The 14,533-nt window shown below is 37.6% G+C and overlaps 2 protein-coding genes across 8 annotated transcripts in view; one reads left to right on the top strand and one right to left on the bottom strand.

Moving 5' to 3' along the window:
- GPATCH2 (G-patch domain containing 2) overlaps positions 1-6,589 on the bottom strand; it is a 201,804-nt gene extending 195,215 nt beyond the window's left edge. For all 6 annotated transcript variants that reach the window (XR_001895551.2, XR_002517433.2, XM_003893105.5 and 3 more), the window contains exon 1: positions 6,198-6,589. Coding sequence is in view for 4 of the 6 variants with exons in the window: in XM_003893105.5 (XP_003893154.1) it covers positions 6,198-6,253 (56 nt within the window). In the remaining 2 variants the exon portion in view is untranslated. The remainder of the gene's footprint in view (positions 1-6,197) is intronic.
- A 17-nt stretch (positions 6,590-6,606) lies between these two features.
- The window catches only part of SPATA17 (spermatogenesis associated 17), a 228,590-nt gene continuing 220,663 nt past the window's right edge, over positions 6,607-14,533 (top strand). For both annotated transcript variants that reach the window (XR_001895561.2, XM_003893103.4), the window contains exon 1: positions 6,607-6,728. Coding sequence is in view for 1 of the 2 variants with exons in the window: in XM_003893103.4 (XP_003893152.2) it covers positions 6,661-6,728 (68 nt within the window). In the remaining variant the exon portion in view is untranslated. The remainder of the gene's footprint in view (positions 6,729-14,533) is intronic.

Below are 14,533 nucleotides of genomic sequence, written 5' to 3'. Positions count from 1 at the left end.
GACAGGAGAATCGCTTGAACCGGGAGGTGGAGGCTGTAGTGAGCCAAGATCATGCCACTGTACTCCAGCCTGGGCGGCAGAGAGACTCTTGTCTCCTACTGGCTGGTCAAAACCAAAGTGATCCTAAGAGACCATCACATGACCAATAGCTCTTTTATTTCCTTTGCCGTGGCAGTTTACACTGATGTATCAGAAGACCAATGTATGAAAACACTTTATCCTAGAGATAGTTTCTTAAATAAGACTTTCCTATTAAAGGGGAAACCTGGAAATATAGAAGTTTTCTATACAAATCAGTACTTACTGAACAACCAGTTTTAAAGTTTGAATTACACTAAATTCAATGAATGTACCACTTAACTAACTTGAGATTTTTATATTCATAATTGTAAAAGCCATTTTTCTTCATTTAGAACTCATTTGGAAATGAAATCTTCTGGGAACAGTTCATATTGGGTAATGTCTAAGATAACAATAGTTCATCAATAGTTTTATTAAGACACTCTGAATGAACAGAATACCCCAAAACAAAATTATGGCCCCAACATCTATATAAAGTTGGATTTTATGAAAGGAAATGACTCAGGCAGGTGAGTACTTTGTTTTTTCAGGTGGTATTGGATTATGCTGAGCAATATAAAATGTATGATCAATCCAAGACTTGATATGCAAGCTTTATTTAAAAATTTTAGGTCAAACATCAAGTTTGTTTGTTTCACTTCTTCTACCCAATACCCAGTAAATAAGTGAACTATTATCCTTTTGTTCCTTATCAGCAGGCTCTAATAAATTCAGAAAAAGGCTTTCCTAAAAGTGGATGTTTAAGTGTTTTTCTTTTAAATATTTCTGGTTCAAGGAAGAAGAATCAGGAAGAAGCTTTAGTCCTAATTTACTGCTTAATCTACCCTAAGAACTGGAAGTTGATTGATGGCCCATGAGCTCCTAAATGTCAGTCAGCAATATATTGATAATAAACCCAATATATAAATAAACTCAAGTTCATATTAAAAACAAAAACTGGCAGGAAGCAGTGGATCACGTCTGTAATCCCAGCACTCTGGGAGGCCAACTGAGGTGGGTGGATCACCTGAGGTCAGGTGTTCAAGACCAGCCTGGCCAACATGGCAAAACTCCATCTCTACTAAAAATAAAAAAATTAGCTGGGCATGGTGGTGCACACCTATAATCCCAGCTACTCGGGAGGCTGAGGCAGGAGAACTGCTCCAACCCAGGAGGCAGAGGTTGCAGTGAGCCAAGACTGTGCCACTGCACTACAGCTTGGACAACAGAGAGAGAGAGGGACTCCATTTCAAAAAAAAACCTTCCGGATAGAACTAAAGGATAATTGATTATAGCAAGTAACTAGTTAAGGAAGAGGAAAGTAAATACTGTTTATCACCTAGTACTGGGTAAAACTCTCATCTTTACTTCTCTAAAACATAGATTATCAGTTCTACAAAGTTAAGTAATTTCAGCAATGCAGTGCTAAAAGTTACGTGGTGTTAAGTACATCTGCTTAATTGGCTTACAAAAATTTAAGGGAACAAATAATCATTAATGTATTAGTTTCTGTATGAATAAAAATTCAGTGTGTACAAAAATACTGTACTAACACACAGTACATAGTCAAGGACTATGCTGCTGAATGTTATAAACTACTCACAAACTTAAGACAAAGACAGTCTTGGACTTATACGCCTCCATTATCACGTTAGCTTTTATAAAAAGTTGGCTGGTCCTAAAAGTATGCAGCAAACAGCTGAACCAAGCAGATTAAAATTAAATGCATAATAGTGCAGACTATGAAAATGTGTGACTAAACATGCAAATGGTGAGCCTTCAAGATGCCACATCAAGGCTAAATGACTAATGACTTTATGACTAATTTCGTACCATACGATCCATAAGAATTATCTTCAGATTTCTGCTGCTTATGGGAATTTACATATTTCCCTCCTCAATGGGAATATTATTCATCAAATAAGTCCTTATCTCAACCTAGAAATCTATTAAGAGACTATGTCTTCAATTTTCTCCTTTTACATATATGTGGGGGAGTGGGTGGGCATTATCTTAGGAAATTATCAATAACCCTAACACGAAATGTTGACACTTATGCTAGTTTAGAAGTTCCTTGACTTACCTATTTAAATTATTAATCAAAAGTAAACTTTTTCTGTCTTTTTGAAAAAGGTAGGGTGGGGTAGGGAAGAATTATTTTACTCTGAAACATGTAAATGATTAATTACAACTTTACGTTAATATTAGGCAATAAATAGGAAACACCATTCTCTAGGGAAAAAAAATAAGGCTGGGAGAAAACTACAGAGAACATGAGCTTAGAAATCAAGGCTATGAATTTGGAAGCTAATTCCAGTTATATTCATTAGCTATAGGACTTTGGACAAATTACCTATCTTTTGATTCTGTTTATTCATCATAAAAATCAGCATAATTTCTACCTTGAAAAGATTTTTCTGAGGATGAGTGGGTACTTAATGTTCGAGAGAAGTTATTTCATGTTTTCACGACCTCTACCCACAAATAAGAGAAACTGGTCACTAAAAGATCCTAACTTATTCTGCTTTTAAGGTATAACCATACTGGGAATCTTGAGGGTATTACAGTTGAAGGCCTTCAATCTTTCTGAGGTCATGAAGCATTCTGAATATTGGGAAAAGGAAGGATAGCAGACATATATAACTTGCTGCATACAATTTCAGTAAGTTCATGGACTCCTTGAAGACTCTATGAAACTAAAAGAAAATTTTAAATCCCAAAAAATTAATGCCATGTATCTGACTTACTTCCACCTTAAAAATATACATATGTAAATTTAAAAAGATTAAATAATCCTTCCCAGTTAAAAGTGGAAAGGAAGCAAAAGCTCCACTGACTTGTATTCAATCACAGGTGCTCCTGGCAGCTTCTACTTTGTCACCTTTGTCACCATAGGAACTTTCAGGAAGTTTTCTTTCCTCTTTACCATGGCTTGCTCAAAATCAAACCATGAATGGCTTTAAGGAAAAAAAAAAAGTCTAACCCTAGTTTCCAAATTAGTGATTTAATAAGGCAAGCTCATTTATTATTTAAATCTGAAGATGACTTCATGAGTCATTCAAACTTCTCCTTACACTTCAACTACTTCCAAAAGATAAACTATTGAAAATGCTGCCTATATGAAATAGTTTAAAACAAAAAAAAAATTTAGAATCTCATAAATAATTCATTCTAGCTCTTGTCAATATGCATATATTCAAATGTATTAGGCAAACAGGTAGGAAATGAGACTTATTTAATGTTTATATTAATATATGGTAACTGTTCAATAAAAATTTACTGAACATATAACCTGAATTCCTATAACAGGAATGAGAATGAAGACAAGTAAATATTAATTACAAGTAGCATACTGCTTGACACATAACAGATTTTAAAAAATAATCTGCCAGATGAGCAAACCAATGAATGACTAAATGACTGACCAAATAACAAAAGAAAAACAATGACTAAAACTTTTAGACAATCCATATTCCAAATTTTCTGCTACATTAACAAGCCAGACACTCCAGGTTTTTAGCTAAGTAAATGTGAAGTTAAGGAAAAATTATCAAAGACAATGTAAAGGCTTACAGCTTGACATAAATATGGATGCTAAGAAGCTATATTTAATGAATTACTTGAACAAAATCATACTGTTTATTGCTTTGATTCTTAATTGTTGAAACAAAAACCTGACTCAAACCTGCTGGTATGCAACAAAGTTCAAGACAAACAAACTCCAAAAAACAAGTAATTCAAAAAAATGCACACATTTTACTATGCAGTTTTCCAGATTTCAATACAATCAAAATACCAAATAGGAATGAAAATGCAGAAACAAAAGTCCAGAGTCAATATAGTTTATTTTAATGGCTTTGTTTTTTTAAGCAAAGCCACGTAACAAAGTTAAAAAAATAAATAGAATACCATAGTTGAACAAAGAAATTATCTACATTTACCCATTTGGTGCCTAAAAGTTGAAAGAGCAACCTCCACACTGGAGAAGTTGAAAAAGTCAAGATGGGAGCTAAATAAGTCAGAAAATCCAGACTGGGTAACAAATTTGGGTATCTAACTGCTAGGTTATATATTCCCTGAGATATTATATCTCATTCAGACACATAGGCAACATATAAAAGTGGTTAAGAATTTTGGGGGGGTATACCGGAATCATCTTGCAAATATGATACTTAGGCCAGTTATTTAAACCATCTTTGCTTCTGTGTCACCTTATCTAAAATGCAAAGAATGATACACCTACCTCAAAAGATTTACATGAGATGACACATATTTGTAAAACCTGGCACCTAGTTAACTGCTTAGTAGCAGTATTCCCAGTGGGACTGGAATTTACTACTGAGATCAAACATATATGTTATACAGTAAATATCTGTTCAATTAATGAAAAAGAAAATTCCATTAAGAAATCTGGAATGACTGGATGGTCGTACAGATAGACTAGAAAATAAAGATCCAGTTTTCTGGAACATGTTCATTCTGACAAAACAGGAATGACTTTAGAATTTCATTAAAAAATACTAAGTGCTACCACTCTGTTATACTATGGTGCCATAAGAAATGGTGAGTTGTATGACAAGACAGCCTTTAAAAGAGAATTGAAGGAGGTTTCTCTCAGTACCTAACCATAATTTGGAAGGTAGAAGAAGCTGAGAGAATCAATCATATTCTGATGTAGTCACCTATCCTAAAATCGATAGCACCCTAGGAAGAGCAGACCAATCTACATAGGATATTTTGTCTCCCTGACTTCACCAAGATAATGAACGATGAAATATGAACGGTGAAACATTAAGACAGGTATCCTTGCGAGGGAACTGTGGGGTGATGGACTAATCCATTATCTTGTTTTCTGTGGTGTTTACTTAAGTATATACAATGCCAAAACTAGTAAAATTAAGCATGTAAGAATTGTGCATTTCATTCTATGCTAGTTATACCATTAAAAACTGGTTCATTTAAAAAGCGCTCCCTGCTTTTCTCCCTGGAAAATGTAATAATTTACTAATAGTATAATCAAATCTATATTAACTATAAAATTAACTATAGGATGATGTCACCCAACTGAAAATATTTTGGATAAGGTATTCTTTTAACTTTTCAGTGATAGATGATGTAAAAGTAATTCTTTGAGATCACAGACTACTAAAATTCCTTCTGTTCTAATTTTTGCAGAATCTAGGAATGAACATGCACCGTTTAGCCACATTTCTTTCACTTGTTGGTCAAAACTTTATGTTTGAGAGGATTTTCAGTGGAAAATTGCTTGTTTGTATCACTGGTTGTCTTGTGTTACGTTTGGAGGAAAAGGGCTTGGGAGAAAAATACGACAGATATTACAGTGTTCAACTAGAAATCCCAAAACCAGGATTCTAGCTCTAGGATTAAAATGTACAGGGCAACTTTGGACACAGCACTTGAATATTCTGTGCTTGTGATATTCTGCTATCACAGGGCTGTCATAGGATAAAGTGTATTAATTTGTGGAAATACTTTGAAAAGTCAAAGCAATGTATTATTCTAACGTGGCATTGGTGACATGATACCATAGACATAGTCAAGCCCCAAACTTAATCCTGACAGTTATAGGTTCTTGGAAAATCCCCATATCCATCTCCCTTGAACTTGAATAGAATGTTCAAGAGGGTGGAAACAGGTAGGTTATCCCCTCTCTCTAAAAAAGGGGGTAAGCGGGTGATATGTTTTCCACTATTGAACTTCCATAATTCTACATTTCTGGAATGTATCTTCCAAAAGATTTGATATAATCTGGTAAATATTGAAAGAGGAGTGGGGAATAAGGCCCAGATTAAGATAGATTCTTCCTGTCCCTAGTGTTGTCAACAATCAATGAGGAGATAAATTGCTCCTGGAGTACAGGAAGCTTGACTTCTAAAATATTGTTAAACAAGCAATCAGCAAACATTTACTGTATTCTTTAACAAATCTTTGGCACACACCCAAGAGCTCCCTCAAACTGCGTGCATCCCAGGAACGAGTGAGAGTAAGGCCTAGATGTCTTCAGATCATCCATCACAGCTCTCTCCCGCCTCCATTCCAGGTCCAGCAGAGTGGCCTCGGGCAATCACACCCTTCCCTGACCTCCACCTCCCCCTCCCCAGGGCCGCCAGCCTCACCAGCTGTTCCCGGCTGCTGGAGCTCCGATCGGTTGGCGCCCGGCGGCCCCGAACATTAACGACACCCAGGAGCCTGGCCTCGAGGCTCAGGCCCGTGACCAGACTCCAACTACTACAGCACCGGCGACTTTGAAAGAGCAGTTCAGCATTTTGAGATGAGCTTCCGGAAGCCGACAGGAGGCGGAAACCGGATGCCCGGAGCAACCATTAGTTCTCCGCGTCTACTGCTTTCCGTTCCTATAATCCCCTCTTCCTACTCGCAATAGAGACAGAGACAAATAAATTAAACTTTTTGTGCTATACAGAGATTTCTTAATTCTCTTTTTAGTACTCTTAAAGTGGAAGTAGCGTGAGAGGAAAGAGGAGTGAACAAAAAGTCGGACCCCGGGAATGAGCTATGGTTTAGCCCAGTTACCATGGAGACCGGTAGTAACACCAGTTGTAAACCCAAGGCCGAAAGACCATGGCCACGTTAGCCCGGCTGCAAGCTAGGTCGTCGACTGTAGGAAATCAGTACTACTTTAGGAACAGGTAAGTCAGGAAGAGAAAGATCGCGTAAAGGGCAGGCGTGACATTATACCAGTTGTTCCTCAGCGGGAGTTTCCAATTAACGATTTCCCTGATTCATTAAGTAGTACCCAATTCTTCCCTTAATGGGCTGCAAACAGAATCGGGAGTTTCTGTTACCATACAACGAAATTCTAAATAGAGAGGGGCCATAGATACTCGATGTGAGATGATTTAGAAAAACTCCCAGCATAGATAAAATTCTAAAGTGCTTTTTCTCTTCGACATCACCACTCTGTAATTTCATGAAACCTTTGTTCTCCGGGTTCAAGGTTCAATACCTGACTGGGGGTCACCTGGCTCACTAGCCCAATGAGCTCAGACTGTTTCCCATCTACCTAGGGATTTGAGCCTCCATTATTTTACAAACATCACTGAACCCAATTGTTCTATGACTCATTTGCCTTTCTAAAATGAACGTATCGGCCGGGCGTGGTTGCTCACGCCTGTACTCCTAAAACTTTGGGAGGCCGAGGCAGGCGAATCACCTGAGGCCAGGAGTTCGAGACTAACCAGACCAACATGGTGGAACCCCGTCTATACTAAAAATATAAAAATTAGCCGGGCACTGTGGCTCATGCCTGTCATCCCAGATAGTTGGGAAGCTGAGGCAGGAGAATCGCTTGAACTTGGGAAGCGGAGGTTGCAGTGACCTGACATTGTACCACTGCACTCCAGCCTGGTTGACAAATTAAGACCCTGTCTCGAAATAAAATAAAATAAAATAAGAAATAAAATGAAAGTGTCTAAACCATTCTGACACAGTAACTAGTACCAAATATTAATTAATAGACAACGGGTAAGAAAACCACTAGCAGTCTTCTTCATTTCCCTACACCCAAACTTCTTGCCTAGGAAGAGTTTCATTTTAAAGAAGCATTGTCCCAGGAGTTTTTGTAACTTAAGAGAAACTACAAAAAAGTGAATTAGACTATTATGGAATACAGTGATATGACAGACCAATGGAAAATGTATCAATGAGATAGGATCTTGCTGAGCTGTTTTTATTCTAACGTTTATCTCACCTACCGTATCATTATTTCACAACGTACCTCTCTTACAGCACTGATCACAATTCAATTTTACATTCTTTTATGAGATAATATCTAGCTCCCCTCTTAAACTAGTAGTAGAGACAGTATCTCTTATTTTGCTCACCAGTATTTTTGTCTGCAATGTCTATGATAGTTCCATACAAGTAATAGTAACACAATAATTGTTGAAGACTCACATTAATGAATCGTTCAAAAAATCACTAGCCCTGGTTTAAGTAAACGTACTAACAATAGCTAAACATAGAAAGTATCTATTTATTTAGAGTATGTGGCAGGTGCTGTATTTATGACATATATAAATGAAATAAGCCACATCCATCATGATGTTCACACTCTAGTATGGAATATAGGCTTTTAAAAAATAATTACAATACTAGCTGGGCTTGGTGGTTCATGCCTATGATCCCAGCACTTTGGGAGGCTGAGGCGGATGGATCACTTGAGGGCAGGAGTTCGAGACCAGTCTGGCCAACATGACAAAACCCTGTCTCTACTAAAAATACAGAAATTAGCCAGGCATGGTGGCGCATGCCTATAGTCCCAGCTACCCTGGAAGCTGAGTCAAGAGAATCCGTTGAACCCGGGAGGCAGAAGTTGTAGTGAGCCGAGATCGCACCACGCACTCCAGCCTGGGCGACAGAGCAAGACTCTGTCTCAAATAAATAAATAAATAAATAATAACAACAACAATAGAGTAACATGGATAGGAAGGGAAACAACCAGTATTTTTTGAGGACTGCATTTATGAGGGATTGCACTGGGAACTACTTCATATGATCTTTCATTTGGTTATCACAATGTTACAAGTGAATGTATAAATTATCTATTTATTAGATAATCTATATTTTTGGAGCTATAGAACAGTGTCCTAGAAAAGCCTGATGAAGTGCCAAGCAAACACAAATAATTGGCCAGGAATAGAGACTCAGGCCTGTAATCCCAGCACGTTGGGAGGCCAAGGCAGATGGATGGCTTGAGGTCAATTATGAATTATCAGAGCCAACTAATCTAACTCTAAAACCTATGCTGCTCACTATCACTAAACAAAATTTTCTTCCCATTAAGCTGATTTAATTAAATTGCAACAAGCACCAAGATCCAGAGGTCCAAATGGCTTGAGAATACTGTCCCAAATACATTAACATGTAGGGAACAGAGTTGTGGGAAACAATTTAAAGTCTCCTTGGTGTCTTTCGATGTCTTCTGTTTTGGTAACAAGGTAGGGACAAAAATGCTTCTTCCTAATGGCTAGCGTCAGAATAAGGCTTAAATTGAAAGATGATTTTGTTGAGAAAATATATTCCTAAGTGGTTAGATTAGTATCTGAGTCCTGCAAGGCCTGGAAGTCCAATGTGGAAAAGAGAAGCTCCTCTGCCTAACAAAGAGAAAAGATCTGGAACTCCAAGAAGTGAGCAGCAAATACAGGAGGAGATTTTGAACTACAAAGAGTAGGAGGAGCGTGGGTTGCCCAACTGACGTAATACTCTGGAAAGTTGCTCCCACAGGGAATGTTTGGTGTGTGTTTATGTTTTGATCTGGTCCATCAAAGAGGCTGAATATTTTGTCCCGGATATAAGGTGAGCAAAAGATAGTAGGCCATTGTTGTAACTGCCCAATGGGTTCACCTTGCCCGTTGCCTAGACAGAGCCAATTTATCAAGACAGGAATTGCAATAGAGAAAGAATAATTCACACAGAGCCAGTTGTACGGGAGACAAGAGTTTTATTGTTACTCAAATCTGTCTCCCTGAGCATTAGGGGATCAGTTTTTAAGGATGATTTGGTGGGTTAGGGTGAGGCCAGTGAGTCAGGAGTGCTGATTGGTTGGGTTGGAGATGAAATCATAGAGGGTGGAACCTGTCTTCTTGCACTGAGTCAGTTCTGGGGTGGGGGCCACAAGGTCAAAGCCAGTTTATCAATGAGCCAGTTTATCAGTCTGGGTGGTTCCAGCTGATCCAACAAATGCAGCATCTGCCAAATATCTATAGCACTGATCTTAGATTTTCCAATACTGATGTTATCCCAAGGAGCAATTTAGGGAGGGTCAGAATCTTGTAACCTCCAGCTGCGTGACTCCCAAACCATAATTTCTAATCTTTTAATTAATTTGTTATTCCTACAACGGCAGTCTAGTCCCCAGGCAAGAAGGGGGTTTACCTTGGGAAAGGCCTGTTATCATCTTTGTTTTAAACTATAAACTAAGTTCCTCGCAAAGCTAGTTCAGCCTATGTCCAGGAATGAACGAGGAGAGCTTGGAGGTTAGAAGCAAGATGGAGTTGGTTAGGTAAGCTCTCTTTCACTGTCTTGTTACAGTTTTGCAGTGGCAGTTCCGTTGTCACTTGACGGAGTATTGGCCTTTTTGTTGTTGTTGTTGTTGTTGTTTTAACTTTCTCTGGTAATTCTTAGCTTCATTTCTGTGCTTCCGAACTATGAGATTTTATTTGTGACTTATTGGTCATTTATACTACACACTATACTGCACTGTGTGGAGAGAAGAGTTCAGTATATGTTTATTGATCATATTGTTCATTTTCCCCATATTCTTATTTAAATTTCATCTAATCTGTCAAATTCTAATAGGAATGAGGTAAAATGTTCCTCTTCCACTGTGTTTCTATAGTGTGGGTGAACCCAAAGTATCTGAGACAGGCTTCAGTCAATTTAGAAAGTTTATTTTGCCAAGGTTAAGGATGCACCCATGACACAGCCTCAGGAAGTCCTGATGTCATGTACCTAAGACAGTCCGGGTACAGCTTGCTTTTATGCATTTTATGGAGACATAATACATCAATCAATACATGTGAGGTTTATATTGGTTCCACAATGCGGGGGCCTTTTAGGTCTTAGGTAGGTTTAAAAATTTTCTGGCCGGGCGTGGTGGCTCACGCCTGTAATCCCAGCACTTTGGGAGGCTGCGGTGGGTGGATCACTTGAGGTCAGGAGTTCCAGATCAGCCTAGCCAACATGGCAAAACCCTGTCTCTACTAAAAATACAAAAATTAGCCAGGGCTGGTGGTGCGCCCCTGTAATCCCAGCTACTTGGGAGGCTGAGGCAGGAGAATCACTTGAACCCAGGAGGCAGAGATTGCAGTGAGCCAAGGTCGCACCATTGCACTCCAGCTTGGGCAATAGAGCAAGACTGAAATTCTGATTGGCATGTAATTGAGTGAGTTATTATCAGTAGAAAGAAATGAGGAATGTCTGGGTTATGATAAGGGATTGGGGAGACCTAGGTTTTATCGTTTTATCATGCAGATGAAGTCTCCAAGTTGCAAGCTTTAAAAAGAATAGACTGAGGCCAGGTGCAGTGGCTCAGGCTTGTAATCCCAGCACTTTGGGAGGTCAAGGCGGACAGATTACGAGGTCAGGAATTCCAGACCAGCCTGGCCAACATGGTGAAACTCCATCTCTACTAAAAATACAAAAAATAGCTGCATGTGGTGGCGGGTGCTTGTAATCCCAGCTAATCGGGAGGCTGAGGCAGGAGAATCACTTGAACCCTAGAGGTGGAGATTGCAGTAAGCCGAGACCGTGCCACTGCACTCCAGCCTGGCAACAGAACGAGACTATGTCTCAAAAAAAAAAAAAAAAAAAAAAAGGGTGTTTTCAGCAGAGGAGTGACATGATGTGACTTCTGTCTATAAAAACAGTAAATAAGAAAGTAACCTTTGACTTATTATTATTATTATCATTTTTAGACAGAGTCTCGCTCTGTTGCCCAGGCTGGAGTGCAGTTGCGTGATCTCAGCTCACTTCACCTCTGCCTCCCAGGTTCAAGAGATTCTCCTGCTTCAGATTCCTGAGTAGGGGGTATTACAGGCACCTGCCACCACACCCAGCTAATTTTTTTTTTTTCTTTTTAGCATTTTTAGTGAAGACGGGTTTTCACCATGTTGGCTAGGCTGGTCTTGAACTCCTGGGCTCAAGCCATCTGCCCACCTCGGCATCCCAAAGTGCTGGGATTACAGGCGTGAGCCACGGGGACCAGCCCGTTTGACTTGTTTTTAAGTTGAATAAAGCATTTTGCTTTTGTTTTTCCCATTTCTACTTTCTTCCTCCACTTCTATCTTTTAACTTTTGGGGGCCAGTTTTTGCTTAACAAAATTTAAATCAAATCTGCTTGTGTCAATGAAAAAAGTAAATAACACTTAAAAAATTTTAAAACACGTACATTTTCTAACAACATGTAAGCAGAAATCAGCCAGATATATGTACAATCTTTTTTAATTGGCTTAGCTGAAGGGAAAAGTATGTTGAAGAATACAAAGAAAGCTGTGGCTGAGGAAGAGGGCAAGAAGTTCTGCAGAGACATGCTATGTAGACCAACTATCAAATGTCCACATCTCTTACTATCTGAAAGGGGGTTTGAGGAGTGCATGGGGATAGACAAAAAGAAATAGAAAGAGAAATAAATGTTATTGAATATCTACTACATGCTGAGCACTTCCTTCCCAAACATTATTTTATTTGATGTTTACAATAATCTTATGAGGTTATTTTTCTTATTCCTGGTTTACAATGAAGGAATATGAGATTTAGACTATCTATATTTCTTGCCAAAGATAAAGAAGATCAAAGATCTAGTGACATTTGATCCATTTCAGTCCACATTTATATCTGGGAGAGGGGGATCTTTAGATTATTAAGTCTCTGCAGGGAAGTAAGTTCATCAAATACATAAGGCCTAACCTGTCTTTCCAAGATCAGGTTGAGAAAAAGAAAACGGGGCTACATTACTCTGTGGTACAAGACCGGTGATTTGCACGTACTTCATCACCCTGTATCAACCTACGGTATAATGTTCCTTAAATTGGCCTGATTTCAGGATATATGATTCCTAAAAACGTAATACATTTGTTTCTGACTCTGACACAGTCAATTGACTGTGGTTCCTCACAGTCTAACAATATTCTTAGTCTAATAATTTTGTTCGGTGTCCTTGAATTTGGACGATCCTCTTAGTCCTGTTAACCTAAATAAATAGCAGCTTAGTTGAATAGATGTGAGTCCCTTCCCCTGATTCTAATTAATTACTGAAATTTTTCTTACAGGTGTACTCAATTCTGACTAGTAAAACTTAGCAAAGCTTCTTCCAAATACACAAGGAAGATTTTTGCCAAAGTGCAACAGTTCAAATCCTAACTCTGTGTTACTTTAGGTTTAAATGTAAACTTTTATACTTATATTCTTACCTTACTTAAACTCTTTAGATTTTAGTTTTCTCATCTGTAACAGGGATAATAATCCCTATTGATATGTTAACTAAGAAGGTTAAATGATCATCTGGTATATTAGTAAACACCCAATAAATTCATAATTATAATAGGAAATCACAACAGAAGGGCAAACTATAAAATACATTATGATTGACTCAGTGAATATCAAAAAGGTAGTTGAAAAATTTTACAGCTATTCCTAAATATTTTTCTTTTTTCATTAAAAATCTAAAACTTTTTATTGCTGTATTATATACATTAAATAAAGTGTACAACTCAGTACTTTTCCATAGGTATGTACCTGTCCAAACTTCAGTCAGATAAAGTTCTTCAGTGTTTTAAAACATGTTTACAAAAGAAATAAAAATGTTTTAATAGTAAAGAATATGTTTCTAAAACCAACAGCCAACATTAGATGTGCTGCTGGAATACAATAGAGATGGTTCCATTTAATTCAAAAGCAAAACAAAACTGCACACTAAATCTGCCTATTTATCATGACCTGAAAGACAGATCCCTGTTTGCCAACATGTTCACTGCTGGCTCATTGATGGGGAAAAGGAAAATTGAAAGTACCTTTTACTGTCTATCAGTTTATCACTGCCCAAGTAACCTGAGCAGAAAGCCCTGTATAGGTATCAACAGATGAATATCTATTAAATAGGCAGATAAGCTTCACAAGACATTTAAGGAAATGTTAGTTTGGAGGAAGGAGATTAAGCTAAGAAACCAGAACAGATGGCTACTGTGGAGCTAGAACTAATGGATGAAATAGATACAAACTTCAATAAAAATGTAATGAGAACTTTTGCAGAGATAAAACTAGAGGAAAAAAGTTACTGTTACCAATTTTTAAAAATAATAATTTTCCATTTACAAATGTAATAGATGAATTAAAAACTAGAATAGTCACTACTGAAATATAAATGTGTTAGGAAAGCAAATACAGGAAATATCTATAAACACATGTGAATAGAAATCATGAATAATAAGATTAATAATATGGAGGACATACCCAGAGGACTTGTTATGTGAATAATAGTCACTGCAGAATTCTGACTGGCATTGGGGTAGAGATAGAACAATAATAAAGAAATACCCTAGGAGAAAAGTCCTAAACTGAAAAAAAAGTATGGCTTAGAATAGAAAGGATTCTCTGAGTCCTTTATAGTATTTCCTTTAACATCTACTTCTTAGATTTTATCTGGTAAACTTCCAAGAATACAGGAAAAATAATCTTATAGGATTCTATTATAGACAGAAAATAAAAATAGTTATTTGCCAAGGAAATGAATGCCCTTTCTGCTCAACACGGGAACCCAAAAGACAGAAAAACAATAATCACTAATTATTCAAGATTACAGATAAGAATTCTATCAAAGATTCATTTGAGGATGGGGATGAAAGAAAGACATTTTCAGACATGTAAAGACTCACAGTTACGTCATCTATGTACCCTACCTGATGAAATGTACTCAAGAAAGTACTCGCCATAATCA

This window comes from Papio anubis, chromosome 1 (assembly GCF_008728515.1).
Source record: "Papio anubis isolate 15944 chromosome 1, Panubis1.0, whole genome shotgun sequence".
Classification (NCBI taxonomy): Eukaryota; Metazoa; Chordata; class Mammalia; order Primates; family Cercopithecidae; genus Papio; species Papio anubis.
This window is presented reverse-complemented; position numbering and strand designations above follow the sequence as displayed.